Here is a 22,084-nt window from a genome sequence, read left to right as displayed (position 1 = left end):
ATTTGGTTGAGGTGGATTTTTGCATCCACTTAGTTAATCTTTCCTTCATATCCAAGTCCACATTTTTTGCGAAATAAGTTCACATATCCAATATCTTAAGCATATTGCTATATTTTTTCGTAGCAGGAAGGAGTGCTACAGATGCTTTAATCCCAATGGCGGAGATGGTCGTTCTGCAATTATCGAGGAGTATGAGGAGAAAGAGGAAAGAAATTCAATCAGAGACTTAGAGAGGCTAGAGATCGCACACGTCAGATTGGAAGCTGCTCTTGAGACTTCTAATAAATGGCGGATCACTGATACATCCATGTTGCGTTGGCAAAAGAAGCTGAAGCGTGCTGCGCAACACTCTGATGAAAAACTGCACAAATGCAAGCATAACTTTATTATAAATAAAGCTTCCCTAAAAAAACGTTTTGTTCCCCCAACATTTAATCCTTTACCTGCAGTTTGACGCATCCTATATAGTGTATTTCTTTTTTGTAACAACAATCTATTAAGCCAAAACCACGCACAACCTCAAGCAATCAGGAACGGGTAAACATTGTTCACCTGGACCTTCCACACTCCTCACTGTCATCGATTAAACCCTGGCCCACAGTTTGATTTAATTTTAACATCCCAAGTGTGACGTCCATAAGTCTATAGAGATTTGTATATTTGCTTTATCAACAACCAATTGCCAGCAAAGGAAGTGGCAGTTTCAAGGTGTCAATCATCATTCATGTGGTCAAGATGGAGACTTTTCTGACTTTTGAGGTCCTTATGAAATGCTACATTGACGAAAGGTCTCGATGTCACTTTCCTCTCTAATCAGACAGTTATAGGACCACCCTCCTAATAATTTCTCACGCAACTTAGGCCCTGTTTGGATACAATTTTTTTAGTTTTGGAAAAATACTACAGTTTTCAAAATAATTTGGTTTTGGAAAACAATGATGCAATTGGATGCAACAAATCCTAGCTTTATTTTTTGAACCTTTTGTATTACCACACTAACATGTTTTTGGAAATTAAAAAAACTCCATGCTGGGTTGTTTTCTAAGCCGTGGTGTTTCTTACCTCCGGTTTCTAAAGCAACACTATCATGATATCTGTTTTTGTATTTTGTGGAAAAACAGTTACTGTATACGTAGCCTGCCATATACAAATACATACACTAGTTCTCCTATATATAGTGCCCAACGTTCAATCCCTCCACTGCAATTTGATGCATTGTAGTCCTTTTTCCTAACAACAATCTGTTTAGCCAAATTACATAGCATCAAGCAACTAGGACTGGGTAAGCATTATGCCCTTGTGGAACAATTTTTCCACAGCCCTCACTATAATCAATTAATCCCTGTCCTGCAGTTTGATTTAAAATTCCTAGTCTGACCTTTTTTTCTCCAAGCCATGGTTTTTTCACACCTCTGGTTTCTAAAGCTACAATTTCTGGCGTTCAGTGTCTTTTGAAACTATGATATCCAAAGGGGCCCTCTTTAAGTTTTGACCACTTGATTCATTCTCACCAACTATGTTGGAATACATAATTTCTTCAAGTAATCCTACTCGAGTTCTACCCCTGTGAAGACCATTTCTTCCATATACACCTTGCTATCGGACCCATAAATGTCGATGTTGTGTCTATGACCTATCATTGCGGGAATGGTCCCTTCATGTTAATGACCTGTCTACCTCTTTTTGGTACCAAATTATCAGGAATTTCTATAAGAACCCCTCTATGTTTGTGAACTGTGTGCCTCTTTTTGTTTCTCCCACGACTTGGCCACTCTATTGTCTTCTAAAGTTCTCACCATATTTTACTCAGTTCGAATATAACATCCAGAATATATCTCTCTGTACCCAGGAAACCTGTCCACAGTTTTCATGCAATTTGGTAGAGGTAGATTCTTGCATCCCACTTACCTAATCTTTGCTTCATATCCATGTTCACATATCTAATCTCTTATGCAAACTGCTATATATATTTTTTCTTACCAGGGAAGGAGTGCTACAGAAGCTTGAATCCCAATGGCGGAGATGGTCAGTTCTGTGGTTATCCAGGAGTCATTTAGCCAAATATTATCTGGCCTTGTTAAAAAATATGAGGACAAAGAGGAAACAAATGGAATCAGAAACATAGAGAGGCTTGAGATGGCACACATCGGGCTGGAAGCTGCTCTTGAGACGTCTAATAAATGGCAGATCACTGATACATCCGTGTTGCGTTGGCAAAAGAAGCTGAAGCGTGCTGCACAAGAGTGTGATGAGAAACTGCACAAATGTAAGCAGAGAATTCTCGAAGAAGAACATATGGAACAGGAGGTAAGGAATTCCTCCATTCCTAAACGGATTGGACATGCTACCAAGTCATTTGTTTTCTCCGTCTTTAACCGCAACAACGATGAGTTGAACCCATCTGTTGTTAAACGATTTGAGTGGTATGCAGATGGTGCTAGTGAATTCCTGAGACTCATTGAGCTTGGCGGCGCACCACTATGTCACATCATGCCCTTTGGCTCCCTTATCAATAATCTTTTTGCAGGCAAGCAACTTCACCATAAAATTGTTCGTGGAAGCCGACAGCCTTTGTGTCAACTACGGTTGATCCCCTATAGTACTGCAGAGCAAGGAACAGAGGTTGACATAATATTTATCAAGAAAGATGGTACAACAGAGGGTAATATCTACTTTAGTATGATAGTGCAGCTTTCAGAGAGTACAGACATAGTTGGGATTGCAGTTAGGAGTTTGCAGTTGTTTAAATTTGCCCCTCATGTCAAATTTATAGTTGAAAATATTACCAACGAACTTACTCAACTACCTACTCACGACCTCTCATGGGCGCCATTTGCTTATTCAAACCACAGGGAACATTTGTACAATCTTCACAACATTGCATCTCAATGGTTTCGCCCGAAACCATTATGTTGCAAGCAGCAACAACACCATGAGGTTCCACATTTTAGCAACCTAAACATGGCAGGATCATCAGATGTTTCATTAGAACCAGTAATTGAATTTAATTTGCAGTGGCAAGTCTCAGATTCAGTTTACAGCAAGCAAAAGACCTCACTGTCTGAAGGCACAATGTCTCTGCAAAATTCTCCATATCTGAAAGCTGGAATTGTTTTTGCACCCCATGGCTCTTCTGAAGACATGCTACCACTGAATAAAAGTTCTGAAACAGTAGAGATAGTTGGTGGTCAGCAACATGTCTTGCATATGGACATCTCCTTGGAGCAACTGGAAGAGATTATGCTAGCAAAGGCCATAGATTACTTCTGCCACAATGATGAAGCATCCGTATACCAAATGATTTGGAGGTCTAAACATGGGGCCGCACGGATTCATGTTGAGAAGCCAAGCATAAACACACGGAGAACAAGCATGAGTGCACAGAGAACTTTTAGGGGGCCTACAAATAGAAAACTGCTTCGAGGACAGGATCAGAAGATTGGGAACTTTCTAGGTGTGCTCACTCACCTCATCAACTTATGGGGTGCCGATGTGCCCATCCATCTGAAAAGTTCTCTCATGGACTGGTTGCGGAAAGAAAAGGAAACTCAGTTACTAGAAAGAAAAGCAAAACCTGTGAGAAACATATAAGCATAGATATCCTCAAGGTAGAGTCTTAGTGTTAAATGCTCCAAATGCAAAAGCAAGTGGAGCGAAGCTATGAATAACATAAAGAATCTTAATTTTACATTCCAATAGTCTTTATTGTTTATGTATTTGTAAGGAAGTAATGAAGTATGTATGTTCTACATCAGGAACTTAGGCAACTGTGTCTTAGTTTACTTGTCTCACTGTCTCTTATATTGATATTGTTGGTTTGTCATCAGCTGAGATATGCAGGGAAGTACTCAATTACATTGGAATCATGATGGAGTGGATTTAGTGGAAGGAGAAAATATATAGTTAACTCTGTGCACTGCATCTGTGTTTCTTTATTGCTATGTCTGTCTTTCCTTTCCTTTTGTTTTTGTTGTCTACTTTCCTTTTTCTTTGTTGGTTGTGCATGCTGCAATTGTTATGCTTTGAGGATCCCTTCCCCTTCTACCATAATAATGTATACTGCACTACATAACCAATTTGAGGAGACCAAAACTACCATCTCTAGAGTTCACTATAGACTTCACGCCCAACAACTGCCTTTGTATATCTATTTATAGAGGCGGATGGGTAAACAAGAATGCCCCAAAAATCAGCCCATTCTCTGAGGTGGACTTCCTTACCCCACCGTCACTTTAAATATGAGAAAATCCACAACCTGCTCATCCCAATCGCGTTAAACCTAGGCTAGGGTTCCACCCCTACTCTGTTCTCTCTTCCGTTTCTATTTGTCTTCATCAAAGCCAGCGGTGACCCACCTCCGACCCTCTCCTTCCTCACTCATTTCCCTCCTTCACCTTGCACACCCCCTTCCCTTCTGTCTTAGCATCAAGCAATGTGGACTAGGTAAACATGATTTATCCTTGTCCAGACCTTCCACACCCCTCATTATCAACAATTCATCCCTGGCCTATAGCTTGATTTCATTTTAATATGCCTAGCTTGACCTAGTCTGATTAGCACATGCCATAAGTATACTACAGAGACTAGTATATTTTCTTTATCAACAACAAATTGCCAGCAAAGGAAGTGGCACTTTCAAGGTGTAATCTTTCATGTTGTGAAGATGGAGACTTTTCTGACTTCTCAGTTCCTTGTGAAATGCTACTTTGACGAAAGGAGTCCATGTCACTTTGTGCTATAATCTGACAGTTATAAGACCACCCTCCTAATAAATAATTTCTAATAAAACTTAGGCCTTATATGGATATAAATTTATTTAGTTTTGGAAGACCGTACATTTTTTCAAAATTATTTTGGTTTTGGAAAACAATGAGGTTCACGGATTCAACAAATCTTAGGTTAATTTTTTGAAACTACATTATTACAAAAATAATGTGTTTTTGAAATTTTAAAAACTCCATCCTAGCCTAGGGTTTTTTCTAAGCTGCTGTTTTTCACACCTATGGTACCTAATTATTCTTAAAGCAACATTATCGTGATATCAGTTCCTATATTTGTGGAAAAACAATCACCGTATATGTAGGCTACCGTATACAGATACATATATTTTCTGAAAAAACAAGTGCCATATATGTAGGCTACCAAATATAGATACATATACCAGTTCCTATATATGGTGTCCACCATTCAATCCCTCGTGTGCAGTTTGATGTATAAGACGTAGGGTAGTCCATTTTCCTAACAACAATCTGTTTAGCCAAATTACACAGCATCAAGCAACTAGGACTGGGTAAGCATTACTCCCTTGCGGAGAAAATTTTCTCCACAACCGTCACTATTATCAATTAATCCCTGGCCTACAGTTTGATTTAACATCCCTAGTTTGAAATTTCTCCAAGCCATGTGTCCGCTTCGCCATTGCATCCACATCGCCATCCCCTGTGCATCATCGATTGTGTTGCGCAATCTTCGTTGCGCCATCCATCTTCATAAGGTCTTTGTCCTGCTGATTGGATCTTCATCATTGAGCTACCGCTACCCGCGCTGTCGTTGAGCCCTGCTCGTCGGCCACCCCCTCGCGTTGTCGCTGAGCCCTGCTCGATGACACGTTTGCTACTCCGCTTCGTCTAGCATAGCCACGTCATTAGCGTCACCATCTTGTCTCTTAGACGCTGATGCATGGTTGGGGCCTTCTACCTTGTACGCCTGGTATTGGCAACACCGACGTGCTCTTTCATCCCGACACGTTGCTAGGTCTAGCAAACCCAGACTGCATCGACTTCGGTATCGACCCTCTTATTCCCACCCCATCTGCCTCGTTTGTGTCGTCGCCTTTCTTCTACGTTCACGATGGCCCTGACTGCATCGACTTCGGCATCGCCTCCTCCCACAACGACGACTGCCTCAGCACATCTCCATCATCCCCTTGTGCATCTGTAGCTCCATCGACATGGCAACCTGAGCACAACTACATCGACCTTGGCCATCTCCAGCACGGCTTCTTCGACCACGGCTTTTGCGCCCTCATGCTGGGTTATCTCGACATCGACACAAAGGGCTACCGCCTTGCATGAGGACTCATTGGCTTCTTCTCCAGCCACAGCATATGCAACGCATCGACTGCTATGACTACGGGATGATGTTAGCTTGTCAGCTTCTTTTCTAGTGTCACTGTCTGCAGCGCTCTCGCTATGACTACGGGGGGAAGTTAGAGTAAATAGGAATAGTGCCACATTGTCTATACACGTAGGGTGTTAGTCCTATGTACCCTATATAATCAGCCCATGAGGCCCAATACAATATATCCAATTATCCCACCAATTCTATTCCCCTCCACTAACAATATGAAATTGATGGTGGGGGAGCACGACTATACCTTGAGCTATATATGTAATGACTCTGCGTACCATCTTGGTACAAAGGTTATAGAGTTATTTTAAATAAAGCTTCCCTTTTGTGCCCAACATTTAATCCTTATCTGCAGTTTCATGCATCAGATGTGGTGTAGTTCTTTTTTGTAACAACAATCTATTAAGCCAAAATTACACATAGCATCAAGCCATGTGGACCGGGTAAACATTATTGATCCTTGTCCAGACCTTTCACACCCGTCACTATCAACAATTAATCCCTTGCCTGCAGTTTGATTTAATTTTAATATCCCTAGGCTGACCTAGTCTGATTAGCACATTCCGTAAGTTTACCATGGAGATCGGCTAGTACATTTTCTTTAGCAACAACAAATTGCCAGCAAGGCGTAATCTTTGATGTGGTGAAGATGGAGACTTTTCTGACTTCTGAGTTCCTTGTGAAATGCTACTTTGAGGAAAGGAGTCCATGTCACTTTTCTAACCAGCTGGAGTTCAGTATCAAGATTAGTTTATTCCTTTTATTGAAAAGCATGTACGGCTTCTTCTTACCCTCATGCACATCCTATTCTCTTCTTGAAACTAAAACCCCTAGCCCTGAGTCCTTGTAGATTCGATATATTTGATACACTCACAATCATGTATTTTTGCCACTGAGTTTTCAGGACGTATAACCAAAAAAAGTTAGGGAGGATTGAGAAAAATCTGGAAGTTCCCTCATATATTTACCAATATTGGCCATTTTCGTTTATGAGGACACATATATTTTGTTGAAAGGTACTACAATGCACGGAAAATAAGGATCCAAATATACTGTTAAGTATTTCTGTTTGCTAAATATATGACATTAGCTTCAGATTTGAGAAAAAAATTGCATAAATATACTAGGAATAGGCCCCCACTTTTCTCTCGCCCCAGACCACCATAATGCCAGGGCCGGCCCTGGTCACTTTGCTCTATGATCTTACAGTTATAGGACCACCCTCCGAATAACAATTTCTAACACAACTTAAGGCCCTATTTGGATATAAATTTATTTAGTTTTGGAAAAACAATACAGTTTTTCAAAATAATTTGGTTTTGAAAAACAATGACGTTCTTGGATTCAACAAATCTTAAACTTAATGTTTCGAAACTATGGTATTAAAAAAATAATGTGTTTTTGAAATTTTAAAAACTCAATCCTAACCAGGGGTGTTTTTCTAAGCTGTGGTTTTTCACACCTATGGTTTCTAAACACTACCTCAGATCTTCAAATCACTGCCATTCAAAGCCCCCCTTCACTACTGCATTTTGAACCAGCACAACTAAACCAGTAGTGATGGGGGTACACATCAGTGCCAGTTCTTATAAACCGGCAGTGATTAGAAATTTCACTGCTGGTTCGTGACACGAGCCCGAAGTGTCCAGTTGAGCCAACACTGCCGGTTCTTTGCACGAACTGGCAATGTTCTCTCGACAAACATTGTCGGTTCTTGGTACAAGTCGGCAGTGTACTCTCGATCAACACTGCCGGTTTGTGGCTCAAGCGGGTAGTGTTCTCTTGACCAACATTATCGTGATATCAGTTCTTGTATTTGTGGAAAAACAATCACCGTATATGTAGGCTATCATATACAGATACACATATTTTGTGAAAAATAATCACCATATACGTAGGCTACCATATATAGATACATATACCAGTTCCTATATATAGTGCCCACCATTCAATCCCTCGTCTGCAGTTTGATGCATCAGATGTAGTGTAGTCCATTTTCCTAACAACAATCTGTTTAGCCAAATTACACCACATCAAGCAACTATGACTAGGTAAGCATTATTCCCTTGCGGAGAAAATTTTCTCCACAACCCTCACTATTATCAATTAATCCCTGGCCTATAGTTTGATTTAACATCCCTAGTTTGAAACTTTCTCCAAGCCATGGCTTTTCACACCTCTGGTTCCAAAGCTACACAATCCAGCTATCAGTGTCTTTTGATACTGACATCCAACGAGGCCCTTTTCATGTATTCACCACTTGATTCATGCTCACCACTTAATAAGTCAAATACCCCAGACAGAAGACCATTTCTTCCACACCCGTTAATATCAGACCCTTAAATGTCGATCATCTGCCTACCTATCATTGTGGGAATGGTCCCTTCACATTTTTATTGAAGATAATTCAGGGGGACAAAAAGTCCCCATCTGAATAATTTTCCACTGATACTGGCGAGGCCTGGAATGGAGGGGGCTGACACCTATTACAGGAATGGCCTATGATGGTCAGAGAAGTACATGACAAGTGGGAGTGAAGGATTACAACATTAACAAAAACAACAAGGTTCAACTACCAGCACAGCGTATTAATCGAAGCGAGTGTAAGCATTACTTCCTGAGCTATGTCAGCACCAAAGGCAGACTCTAAAGAACTCTAAACCACATACAGTTCTAAGGTATTGAGTGGGATCCAACAGACGATAGCCAGGAAGTTATAAGGCATTGAGTCAGAGCCAATAGGCAGCAGCCGTGAGTTGCATCGCCTAAGAAAGCATCTAGGGTCTAACCGACGCCCACCTACACCATTTGGGGGAAGGAAGCCTCAAAGGGAGTGGATCGTCAGGCGGAGAATGTGGAGATATAGAGGAGGCGATCAAGGTCCCCATAACCCAACATATGATGAGGTGAAGTACTCAAGTGAGCTAGAGAACAATAGAGCATGACATTGATGGTGAGCACCTAGCAGCAAGCAGTGTGTGCAAAACCCAAGGGGTAGGAGGGTAGTCGCACCAATAACATGATGGGGTTGGAGAGCAACCAGAGAGAGCACAAGGTCGCCCCGGGCATAGACAGAAGCGGACATTTTTGTATCGATGCTTCCAAGAAGGGAAGTGACGTCCACGGATGCCACCATCGATGACTGGAGCACCAGGCTTGTAAGGGCTTTCACCCCCAGACCTGCCTAGCTGATGTAGCAAGCTTGGAATGGCTTTCGCGATGGCAGGAGCTGAAATCTACAATGATGCCTCTAGGGAGGGATATGCTGCCATATGCGCTATCGTCGCTGGCCTAGTGTAACCAGGTAGGGTTTTGACCTAGGTTCCACACGCCTATGGAAGCCCACACAGAGCGCGACCTGACAAGACGAACTTGCTATCGATGAGAAGGAGCCCGCAACCACTTCGGCTAGCCATGGCCAGACCAGACCGCCCGACAGCTAGTGCCCTAGCGCGAAAATGAATTGACCAAAGGACTCGAGCTGCAGTGGCCGACGCGCAGCGTGAAGACCTTGGAGTAGTTGTGGAAGCCGGTGTCCATGCCCAAATCGCATCCAGCCCTTCCCCCAGTGTAAACTGGACCTTGCCAGCCCCGAAGGAGACCAAGGTGGTGCCGTGGCCTAGTGGCTAGGACGAAGACGAAGATGGGCAGCACAATTGTCGTGCTGGCCCCCTCCACGCCTCCTAAACACGATGCAATGGCAAGGGGCCTTTGAACGCTCCAGCCCATGAGGCCCAATACAATATATCCAATTATCCCACCAATTCTATTCCCCTTCACTAACAATATGAAATTGATGGTGGGGGAGCACGACTATATCTTGAGCTATATATGTAATGACTCTGTGTACTATCTTGGTACAAAGGTTATAGCCTTATTTTAAATAAAGCTTCCCTTTTGTGCCCAACATTTAATCCTTATCTGCAGTTTCATGCATCAGATGTAGTGTAGTTCTTTTTTGTAACAACAATCTATTAAGCCAAAATTACGCATAGCGTCAAGCCATGTGGACCGGGTAAACATTATTGATCCTTGTCCAGACCTTTCACACCCGTCACTATCAACAATTAATCCCTTGCCTGCAGTTTGATTTAATTTTAATATCCCTAGGCTGACCTAGTCCGATTAGCACATTCCATAAGTTTACCATGGAGATCGACTAGTACATTTTCTTTATCAACAACAAATTGCCAGCAAAGGAAGTGGCACTTTCAAGGTGTAATCTGTGATGTGGTGAAGATGGAGACTTTTCTGGCTTCTGAGTTCCTTGTGAAATGCTACTTTGAGGAAAGGAGTCCATGTCATTTTTCTAACCAGCTGGAGTTCAGTATCAAGATTAGTTTATTCCTTTTATTGAAAAGCATGTACGGCTTCTTCTTACCCTCATGCACATCCTATTCTCTTCTTGAAACTAAAACCCCTAGCCATAGCCTACTTTGTCCAATACTCTCCTGAGTCCTTGTAGATTCAATATATTTGAGACACTTCACAATCATGTATTTTTGCCACTGTGAGTTTTCAGAACGTATAACCAAAAAAAGTTATGGTGGATTGAGAAGAATCTGGAAGTTCCCTCATATATTTACCAATAATGGCCATTTTCGTTTATGAGGACACATATATTTTGTAGAAAGGTACTATAATGCATGGAAAATAAGGATCCAAATATACCGTTAAGTATTTCTGTTTGCTAAATGTATGACATTAGCTTCAGATTTGAGAAAAAAATTGCATACATATACTAGGAATAGGACCCCACTTTTCTCTCGGCCCAGACCACCATAATACCAGGGCCAGCCCTGGTCACTTTGCTCTATAATCTTACAGTCATAGGACCACCCTTCTAATAATATTTTCTAATACAACTTAAGGCCCTATTTGGATATAAATTTATTTAGTTTTGGAAAACAATACAGTTTTTCAAAATAATTGGGTTTTGAAAAACAATGAGGTTCTTGGATTCAACAAATCTTAAACTTAATGTTTCGAAACTATGGTATTAAAAAAAGAATGTGTTTTTGAAATTTTAAAAACTCAATCCTAACCTGGGGTGTTTTTCTAAGCTGTGGTTTTTCACACCTATGGTTTCTGAACACTACCTCAGATCTTCAAATCACTGCCATTCAAACACCCCTTCACTGCTACATTTTGAACCAGCACAACCAAACCAGTAGTGATGGGGTACACATCAGTGCCAGTTCTTATAAACCGGCAGTGATCATAAATTTCACTGCTGGTTCGTGACACGAGCCGGAAGTGTCCAGTTGAGCCAACACTGCCAGTTCTTTACATGAGCTGACAATGTTCTCTCGACAAACACTGTCGGTTCTTGGTACAAGACGACAGTGTACTATCAACCAACACTGCCGGTTTGTGGCTCAAGCGGGTTGTGTTCTCTTGACCAACATTATCTTGATATCAGTTCTTGTATTTGTGGAAAAACAATCACCGTATATGTAGGATACACATATTTTGTGAAAAATAATCACCATATACGTAGGCTACCATATATAGATACATATACCAGTTCCTATATATAGTGCCCACCGTTCAATCCCTCGTCTGCAGTTTGATGCATAAGATGTAGTGTAGTCCATTTTCCTAACAACAATCTGTTTAGCCAAATTACACCGCATCAAGCAACTACGACTGGGAAAGCATTATTCCCTTGTGGAGAAAATTTTCTCCAGACCCTCACTATTATCAATTAATCCCTGGCCTACAGTTTGATTTAACATCCCTAGTTTGAAACTTTCTCCAAGCCATGGCTTTTCACACCTCTAGTTCCAAAGCTGCACATTCCGGCTATAAGTGTCTTTTGATACTGACATCCAAAGAGGCCCTTTTCATGTATTCACCACTTGATTCATGCTCGCCACTTAATAAGTCAAATACCTCTGATAGAAGACCATTTCTTCCTCACCCGTTGCTATCAGACCCTTAAATGTCGATCATCTGCCTACCTATCATTGTGGGAATGGTCCCTTCACATTTTTATTGAAGATAATTCAGGGGGACAAAAAGTCCCCATTTGAATAATTTTCCACTGATACTGGCGAGGTCAGGAATGGAGGGGGCAAACACCTGTTACAGGGATGACCCATGAAGGTCAGAGAAGTACATGACAAGTGGGAGAGAAGGATTACAACATTAACAAAAACAACATGGTTCCACTACTGGCACAACCTATTAATCGGAGCGAGTGGAAGCTTTACTTCCTGAGCTATGTCAGCACCAAAGGCAGACTCTAAAGATTTCTAAACCACATGCAGTTCTAAGGTATTGAGTCGGATCCGACAGACGATTGGCAGGAAGTTATAAGGCAATGAGTCAGAGCCAATAGGCAATAGCCGTGAGTTGCATCGCCTAAGAAAGCATCTAGGGTCTAACCGACGCCCACCTACACCATTTGGGGGAAGGAAGCCTTAAAGGGGGTGGATCGTCAGGCGGAGAATAAGGAGATATAGAGGAGGAGATCAAGGTCCCCATAACCCAACATATGATGAGGTGAAGTACTCAAGTGAGCTAGAGAACAATAGAGCATGACATTGATGGTCAGCACCTAGCAGTAAGCAGTGTGTGCAAAACCCAAGGGGTAGGAGGGTAGTTGCACCAATAACAAGATGGGGGTGGGAGAGCAACCAGAGAGAGCACAAGGTCTCCCCGGGCGTAGACAGAAGCAGGCGTGCTTGTATCAATGCTTCCAAGAAGGGAAGTGACGTCCACGGATGCCACCATCGATGACTGGAGCACCAGGCTTGTAAGGGCTTTCGCCCCCAGACCTGCCTAGCTAATGTAGCAAGCTCGGAATGGCTTTCGCGATGGCACGAGATGAAATCTACAATGATGCCTCCAGGGAGGTATATGCTACCATATGCACTATCGTAACTAGGTAGGGTTTTGAGCTAGGTTCCACATGCCTACGGAAGCCCACACAGAGCGCAACCTGACAAGATGAACTTGCTATCGATGAGAAGGAGCCCGCAACCACTTCGGCCAGCCATGGCCAGACCAGACCGCCCGATAGCTTGTGCCCCAGTGCAAAAATGAATCGACCAAAGGACTCGAGCTCTGCGGCCGACGCGCAGCATGAAGACCATGGAGTAGTTGTGGAAGCAGGTATCCATGCCCAAATCGCATCCAGCCCTTCCCCCAGCATGAACTGGACCTTGCCAACCCCAAAGGAGACCTCGGGGTGCTGTGGCCTAGTGGCTAGGATGAAGATGAAGATGGGCAGCACAATTGTCGTGCTGGCCCCCTCCATGCCTCCTGAACACGATGCAGTGGCAAGGGGCCTTTGAACGCTCCAGCCGTCCAGACCTGAGCCAACCACCGTCAAGGGGCTTGCGGAGTGTAGCCACCGGGAGCGGACACTAGATCCAGGGGACCATATCAGCTCGACCCCTACTCATCCCTGTCGTGCTACTACAGGCCAGTGCTATGGCCAAGCCTGCATGCCTCCCATAGGCTGCCTTGCTGGTGGGGCGAGGCCACCTACCACCGGCTGGCTCACCCACTGCGTCCATTGGCCGCCACGTCCATCGCTTGCCACACGCTGGACCACCGAGCAGGTAGATTCGGGACTGTCATTGCTGGATCTGGGGCCAGGGGCATGGATCTAGCTAGTTTCTGACCCCCGTGCTCACCGCCGCCATACTTGCCGTCGTCGTGCGTGACTTGAACATGGGAAAACGAGGAGAGAAAATAAGGAAGGAGGAGGAACGTGCTACAGAGGGAGGCCTTGTTGGGCACCACCGCATGGAGCGGCGGTAGTGGCCGGAGAGCAAGCGTGGTAGGAGGAACTGGCGATGGTGGTTAGGTCGCCCCCGAGTCACCCTGTAAAGACGACACGGGGGGTTGGGGTCCCTTCACATTAATGACCTTTGTACTTGTTTTTGCTGCCAAATTATTGGGTATTTCGACCACAACCCCTCTATGTTTGTGAAAAGAATTGCTCCAATACTCCTTTTTCTAAAAATGGCACAGATCTCAAAGCAGCTAATCTGATTAAATATTTTTTCTTAATTTTTTTATTTTGGGTCTCGCATGGGCTGGTCCATCCAACCCAGCCATAGTCCAGCCTTGACCCAAAGCTAAAGTAGCTCTCCCGGGACCATTTTTGTTCGGTGCCGTTCCCTTTTTGTTCGGTGTTGTTCCATTAACTTGTTGAAGGAGATGGCATGTTCCAGGCCTTCGGCTCAGCTCCGGTCTAAGTCGTCCGTGCCATCATAGTCTCGTGGAGGCCATTGCCAAGCACGGCGTCGGAGCGCAACACAAACTTGATCATGACCAAAATCAATATGAATTTTTTCAGAGGATTACATGCTTGCAATGATGCCTTCAGGCTTCAACGCCTTCTCTATATGATTTGTCGGCGAAAATATAATCTCCTCAATCAATTTCATTCGAAATATGCCTAGCCGGTGGACTTCCATGTTCCATCACACGAAACGGAACGACACCGCCGGACCTTCTGTCTAGGAACCTAATGGCACCCCCGTTGTGGAGGGGAAGGAGGTGGCAATGGGATTGGAAGGCGGGAACCGGAAGTGTTGCGGTAAGCTCCAATTATCCTCTACTGCTGGTCGATCCGCAGGCTGCCGCTGCTCGGGAATGCCCGATGGCCGATGCCGTCTCCTTCAACGAGTTAACAGAACGACTCCGTACAAAGGGGGTCTGGGGTAGCTGGCTTGGCAAGATCAGTGCTGGACTCAGGCTGGTTTGGACGTGCCGGGTTGGGCCACGCTGGACCCAAGAGGAAAACAATTTAGAACAAATTATTAATTGGATTGGTTGCTTTGAGATATGTGCACATTTTAAAAAGAGGAGTATTGGAGCAGTTCTCGTTTGTGAATTGTGTCACCAATTTTTTCTCCCACGTCTTGGGCCACTCTATCATCATCTTATGAAATTCTCACCATATTTTACTCCATAGTTCAAATATAACATCCAGAATATATCTCTCTGTACCCAGGAAAGCTGTCCACAGTTTTCATGCAATTTGGTTGAGGTGGATTTTTGCATCCACTTAGTTAATCTTTCCTTCATATCCAAGTCCACATTTTTTGCGAAATAAGTTCACATATCCAATATCTTAAGCATATTGCTATATTTTTTCGTAGCAGGAAGGAGTGCTACAGATGCTTTAATCCCAATGGCGGAGATGGTCGTTCTGCAATTATCGAGGAGTATGAGGAGAAAGAGGAAAGAAATTCAATCAGAGACTTAGAGAGGCTAGAGATCGCACACGTCAGATTGGAAGCTGCTCTTGAGACTTCTAATAAATGGCGGATCACTGATACATCCATGTTGCGTTGGCAAAAGAAGCTGAAGCGTGCTGCGCAACACTCTGATGAAAAACTGCACAAATGCAAGCATAACTTTATTATAAATAAAGCTTCCCTAAAAAAACGTTTTGTTCCCCCAACATTTAATCCTTTACCTGCAGTTTGACGCATCCTATATAGTGTATTTCTTTTTTGTAACAACAATCTATTAAGCCAAAACCACGCACAACCTCAAGCAATCAGGAACGGGTAAACATTGTTCACCTGGACCTTCCACACTCCTCACTGTCATCGATTAAACCCTGGCCCACAGTTTGATTTAATTTTAACATCCCAAGTGTGACGTCCATAAGTCTATAGAGATTTGTATATTTGCTTTATCAACAACCAATTGCCAGCAAAGGAAGTGGCAGTTTCAAGGTGTCAATCATCATTCATGTGGTCAAGATGGAGACTTTTCTGACTTTTGAGGTCCTTATGAAATGCTACATTGACGAAAGGTCTCGATGTCACTTTCCTCTCTAATCAGACAGTTATAGGACCACCCTCCTAATAATTTCTCACGCAACTTAGGCCCTGTTTGGATACAATTTTTTTAGTTTTGGAAAAATACTACAGTTTTCAAAATAATTTGGTTTTGGAAAACAATGATGCAATTGGATGCAACAAATCCTAGCTTTATTTTTTGAACCTTTTGTATTACCACACTAACATGTTTTTGGAAATTAAAAAAACTCCATGCTGGGTTGTTTTCTAAGCCGTGGTGTTTCTTACCTCCGGTTTCTAAAGCAACACTATCATGATATCTGTTTTTGTATTTTGTGGAAAAACAGTTACTGTATACGTAGCCTGCCATATACAAATACATACACTAGTTCTCCTATATATAGTGCCCAACGTTCAATCCCTCCACTGCAATTTGATGCATTGTAGTCCTTTTTCCTAACAACAATCTGTTTAGCCAAATTACATAGCATCAAGCAACTAGGACTGGGTAAGCATTATGCCCTTGTGGAACAATTTTTCCACAGCCCTCACTATAATCAATTAATCCCTGTCCTGCAGTTTGATTTAAAATTCCTAGTCTGACCTTTTTTTCTCCAAGCCATGGTTTTTTCACACCTCTGGTTTCTAAAGCTACAATTTCTGGCGTTCAGTGTCTTTTGAAACTATGATATCCAAAGGGGCCCTCTTTAAGTTTTGACCACTTGATTCATTCTCACCAACTATGTTGGAATACATAATTTCTTCAAGTAATCCTACTCGAGTTCTACCCCTGTGAAGACCATTTCTTCCATATACACCTTGCTATCGGACCCATAAATGTCGATGTTGTGTCTATGACCTATCATTGCGGGAATGGTCCCTTCATGTTAATGACCTGTCTACCTCTTTTTGGTACCAAATTATCAGGAATTTCTATAAGAACCCCTCTATGTTTGTGAACTGTGTGCCTCTTTTTGTTTCTCCCACGACTTGGCCACTCTATTGTCTTCTAAAGTTCTCACCATATTTTACTCAGTTCGAATATAACATCCAGAATATATCTCTCTGTACCCAGGAAACCTGTCCACAGTTTTCATGCAATTTGGTAGAGGTAGATTCTTGCATCCCACTTACCTAATCTTTGCTTCATATCCATGTTCACATATCTAATCTCTTATGCAAACTGCTATATATATTTTTTCTTACCAGGGAAGGAGTGCTACAGAAGCTTGAATCCCAATGGCGGAGATGGTCAGTTCTGTGGTTATCCAGGAGTCATTTAGCCAAATATTATCTGGCCTTGTTAAAAAATATGAGGACAAAGAGGAAACAAATGGAATCAGAAACATAGAGAGGCTTGAGATGGCACACATCAGGCTGGAAGCTGCTCTTGAGACGTCTAATAAATGGCAGATCACTGATACATCCGTGTTGCGTTGGCAAAAGAAGCTGAAGCGTGCTGCACAAGAGTGTGATGAGAAACTGCACAAATGTAAGCAGAGAATTCTCGAAGAAGAACATATGGAACAGGAGGTAAGGAATTCCTCCATTCCTAAACGGATTGGACATGCTACCAAGTCATTTGTTTTCTCCGTCTTTAACCGCAACAACGATGAGTTGAACCCATCTGTTGTTAAACGATTTGAGTGGTATGCAGATGGTGCTAGTGAATTCCTGAGACTCATTGAGCTTGGCGGCGCACCACTATGTCACATCATGCCCTTTGGCTCCCTTATCAATAATCTTTTTGCAGGCAAGCAACTTCACCATAAAATTGTTCGTGGAAGCCGACAGCCTTTGTGTCAACTACGGTTGATCCCCTATAGTACTGCAGAGCAAGGAACAGAGGTTGACATAATATTTATCAAGAAAGATGGTACAACAGAGGGTAATATCTACTTTAGTATGATAGTGCAGCTTTCAGAGAGTACAGACATAGTTGGGATTGCAGTTAGGAGTTTGCAGTTGTTTAAATTTGCCCCTCATGTCAAATTTATAGTTGAAAATATTACCAACGAACTTACTCAACTACCTACTCACGACCTCTCATGGGCGCCATTTGCTTATTCAAACCACAGGGAACATTTGTACAATCTTCACAACATTGCATCTCAATGGTTTCGCCCGAAACCATTATGTTGCAAGCAGCAACAACACCATGAGGTTCCACATTTTAGCAACCTAAACATGGCAGGATCATCAGATGTTTCATTAGAACCAGTAATTGAATTTAATTTGCAGTGGCAAGTCTCAGATTCAGTTTACAGCAAGCAAAAGACCTCACTGTCTGAAGGCACAATGTCTCTGCAAAATTCTCCATATCTGAAAGCTGGAATTGTTTTTGCACCCCATGGCTCTTCTGAAGACATGCTACCACTGAATAAAAGTTCTGAAACAGTAGAGATAGTTGGTGGTCAGCAACATGTCTTGCATATGGACATCTCCTTGGAGCAACTGGAAGAGATTATGCTAGCAAAGGCCATAGATTACTTCTGCCACAATGATGAAGCATCCGTATACCAAATGATTTGGAGGTCTAAACATGGGGCCGCACGGATTCATGTTGAGAAGCCAAGCATAAACACACGGAGAACAAGCATGAGTGCACAGAGAACTTTTAGGGGGCCTACAAATAGAAAACTGCTTCGAGGACAGGATCAGAAGATTGGGAACTTTCTAGGTGTGCTCACTCACCTCATCAACTTATGGGGTGCCGATGTGCCCATCCATCTGAAAAGTTCTCTCATGGACTGGTTGCGGAAAGAAAAGGAAACTCAGTTACTAGAAAGAAAAGCAAAACCTGTGAGAAACATATAAGCATAGATATCCTCAAGGTAGAGTCTTAGTGTTAAATGCTCCAAATGCAAAAGCAAGTGGAGCGAAGCTATGAATAACATAAAGAATCTTAATTTTACATTCCAATAGTCTTTATTGTTTATGTATTTGTAAGGAAGTAATGAAGTATGTATGTTCTACATCAGGAACTTAGGCAACTGTGTCTTAGTTTACTTGTCTCACTGTCTCTTATATTGATATTGTTGGTTTGTCATCAGCTGAGATATGCAGGGAAGTACTCAATTACATTGGAATCATGATGGAGTGGATTTAGTGGAAGGAGAAAATATATAGTTAACTCTGTGCACTGCATCTGTGTTTCTTTATTGCTATGTCTGTCTTTCCTTTCCTTTTGTTTTTGTTGTCTACTTTCCTTTTTCTTTGTTGGTTGTGCATGCTGCAATTGTTATGCTTTGAGGATCCCTTCCCCTTCTACCATAATAATGTATACTGCACTACATAACCAATTTGAGGAGACCAAAACTACCATCTCTAGAGTTCACTATAGACTTCACGCCCAACAACTGCCTTTGTATATCTATTTATAGAGGCGGATGGGTAAACAAGAATGCCCCAAAAATCAGCCCATTCTCTGAGGTGGACTTCCTTACCCCACCGTCACTTTAAATATGAGAAAATCCACAACCTGCTCATCCCAATCGCGTTAAACCTAGGCTAGGGTTCCACCCCTACTCTGTTCTCTCTTCCGTTTCTATTTGTCTTCATCAAAGCCAGCGGTGACCCACCTCCGACCCTCTCCTTCCTCACTCATTTCCCTCCTTCACCTTGCACACCCCCTTCCCTTCTGTCTTAGCATCAAGCAATGTGGACTAGGTAAACATGATTTATCCTTGTCCAGACCTTCCACACCCCTCATTATCAACAATTCATCCCTGGCCTATAGCTTGATTTCATTTTAATATGCCTAGCTTGACCTAGTCTGATTAGCACATGCCATAAGTATACTACAGAGACTAGTATATTTTCTTTATCAACAACAAATTGCCAGCAAAGGAAGTGGCACTTTCAAGGTGTAATCTTTCATGTTGTGAAGATGGAGACTTTTCTGACTTCTCAGTTCCTTGTGAAATGCTACTTTGACGAAAGGAGTCCATGTCACTTTGTGCTATAATCTGACAGTTATAAGACCACCCTCCTAATAAATAATTTCTAATAAAACTTAGGCCTTATATGGATATAAATTTATTTAGTTTTGGAAGACCGTACATTTTTTCAAAATTATTTTGGTTTTGGAAAACAATGAGGTTCACGGATTCAACAAATCTTAGGTTAATTTTTTGAAACTACATTATTACAAAAATAATGTGTTTTTGAAATTTTAAAAACTCCATCCTAGCCTAGGGTTTTTTCTAAGCTGCTGTTTTTCACACCTATGGTACCTAATTATTCTTAAAGCAACATTATCGTGATATCAGTTCCTATATTTGTGGAAAAACAATCACCGTATATGTAGGCTACCGTATACAGATACATATATTTTCTGAAAAAACAAGTGCCATATATGTAGGCTACCAAATATAGATACATATACCAGTTCCTATATATGGTGTCCACCATTCAATCCCTCGTGTGCAGTTTGATGTATAAGACGTAGGGTAGTCCATTTTCCTAACAACAATCTGTTTAGCCAAATTACACAGCATCAAGCAACTAGGACTGGGTAAGCATTACTCCCTTGCGGAGAAAATTTTCTCCACAACCGTCACTATTATCAATTAATCCCTGGCCTACAGTTTGATTTAACATCCCTAGTTTGAAATTTCTCCAAGCCATGTGTCCGCTTCGCCATTGCATCCACATCGCCATCCCCTGTGCATCATCGATTGTGTTGCGCAATCTTCGTTGCGCCATCCATCTTCATAAGGTCTTTGTCCTGCTGATTGGATCTTCATCATTGAGCTACCGCTACCCGCGCTGTCGTTGAGCCCTGCTCGTCGGCCACCCCCTCGCGTTGTCGCTGAGCCCTGCTCGATGACACGTTTGCTACTCCGCTTCGTCTAGCATAGCCACGTCATTAGCGTCACCATCTTGTCTCTTAGACGCTGATGCATGGTTGGGGCCTTCTACCTTGTACGCCTGGTATTGGCAACACCGACGTGCTCTTTCATCCCGACACGTTGCTAGGTCTAGCAAACCCAGACTGCATCGACTTCGGTATCGACCCTCTTATTCCCACCCCATCTGCCTCGTTTGTGTCGTCGCCTTTCTTCTACGTTCACGATGGCCCTGACTGCATCGACTTCGGCATCGCCTCCTCCCACAACGACGACTGCCTCAGCACATCTCCATCATCCCCTTGTGCATCTGTAGCTCCATCGACATGGCAACCTGAGCACAACTACATCGACCTTGGCCATCTCCAGCACGGCTTCTTCGACCACGGCTTTTGCGCCCTCATGCTGGGTTATCTCGACATCGACACAAAGGGCTACCGCCTTGCATGAGGACTCATTGGCTTCTTCTCCAGCCACAGCATATGCAACGCATCGACTGCTATGACTACGGGATGATGTTAGCTTGTCAGCTTCTTTTCTAGTGTCACTGTCTGCAGCGCTCTCGCTATGACTACGGGGGGAAGTTAGAGTAAATAGGAATAGTGCCACATTGTCTATACACGTAGGGTGTTAGTCCTATGTACCCTATATAATCAGCCCATGAGGCCCAATACAATATATCCAATTATCCCACCAATTCTATTCCCCTCCACTAACAATATGAAATTGATGGTGGGGGAGCACGACTATACCTTGAGCTATATATGTAATGACTCTGCGTACCATCTTGGTACAAAGGTTATAGAGTTATTTTAAATAAAGCTTCCCTTTTGTGCCCAACATTTAATCCTTATCTGCAGTTTCATGCATCAGATGTGGTGTAGTTCTTTTTTGTAACAACAATCTATTAAGCCAAAATTACACATAGCATCAAGCCATGTGGACCGGGTAAACATTATTGATCCTTGTCCAGACCTTTCACACCCGTCACTATCAACAATTAATCCCTTGCCTGCAGTTTGATTTAATTTTAATATCCCTAGGCTGACCTAGTCTGATTAGCACATTCCGTAAGTTTACCATGGAGATCGGCTAGTACATTTTCTTTAGCAACAACAAATTGCCAGCAAGGCGTAATCTTTGATGTGGTGAAGATGGAGACTTTTCTGACTTCTGAGTTCCTTGTGAAATGCTACTTTGAGGAAAGGAGTCCATGTCACTTTTCTAACCAGCTGGAGTTCAGTATCAAGATTAGTTTATTCCTTTTATTGAAAAGCATGTACGGCTTCTTCTTACCCTCATGCACATCCTATTCTCTTCTTGAAACTAAAA

The 22,084-nt window shown here is 42.6% G+C and overlaps 2 protein-coding genes across 4 annotated transcripts; both read left to right on the top strand.

The window, feature by feature from the left end:
- The first annotated feature begins 1,528 nt into the window (after positions 1–1,528).
- LOC136549570 (uncharacterized) lies at positions 1,529–3,688 on the top strand. Of its 2 annotated transcripts, XR_010781955.1 has the most exons (4): positions 1,529–1,885; positions 1,984–2,307; positions 2,528–2,662; positions 2,853–2,990. XR_010781955.1 is itself a non-coding variant. In XM_066540893.1 (2 exons), the coding sequence occupies exon 2, from the start codon at positions 2,014–2,016 to the stop codon at positions 3,589–3,591; it is 1,578 nt and encodes a 525-aa protein (XP_066396990.1). In that variant the 5' UTR covers positions 1,665–1,885; positions 1,984–2,013; the 3' UTR covers positions 3,592–3,688. The 2 variants fall into 2 exon arrangements, 1 of the variants encoding a protein (XP_066396990.1); XM_066540893.1 differs by having other exon boundaries at positions 1,665–1,885; positions 1,984–3,688.
- Positions 3,689–16,792: 13,104 nt separating this feature from the next.
- LOC136549569 (uncharacterized) lies at positions 16,793–18,816 on the top strand. 2 transcript variants are annotated; one of them, XR_010781954.1, is made up of 4 exons: positions 16,793–17,013; positions 17,112–17,435; positions 17,656–17,790; positions 17,981–18,118. XR_010781954.1 is itself a non-coding variant. In XM_066540892.1 (2 exons), the coding sequence occupies exon 2, from the start codon at positions 17,142–17,144 to the stop codon at positions 18,717–18,719; it is 1,578 nt and encodes a 525-aa protein (XP_066396989.1). In that variant the 5' UTR covers positions 16,843–17,013; positions 17,112–17,141; the 3' UTR covers positions 18,720–18,816. The 2 variants fall into 2 exon arrangements, 1 of the variants encoding a protein (XP_066396989.1); XM_066540892.1 differs by having other exon boundaries at positions 16,843–17,013; positions 17,112–18,816.
- Positions 18,817–22,084: the final 3,268 nt, after the last annotated feature.

The sequence above is a fragment of the Miscanthus floridulus genome, chromosome 4, assembly GCF_019320115.1.
Source record: "Miscanthus floridulus cultivar M001 chromosome 4, ASM1932011v1, whole genome shotgun sequence".
Taxonomy (NCBI): Eukaryota; Viridiplantae; Streptophyta; class Magnoliopsida; order Poales; family Poaceae; genus Miscanthus; species Miscanthus floridulus.
The sequence above is the reverse complement of the archived record's forward strand: the minus strand, read 5'-3'. Positions and strand labels throughout refer to the sequence as shown.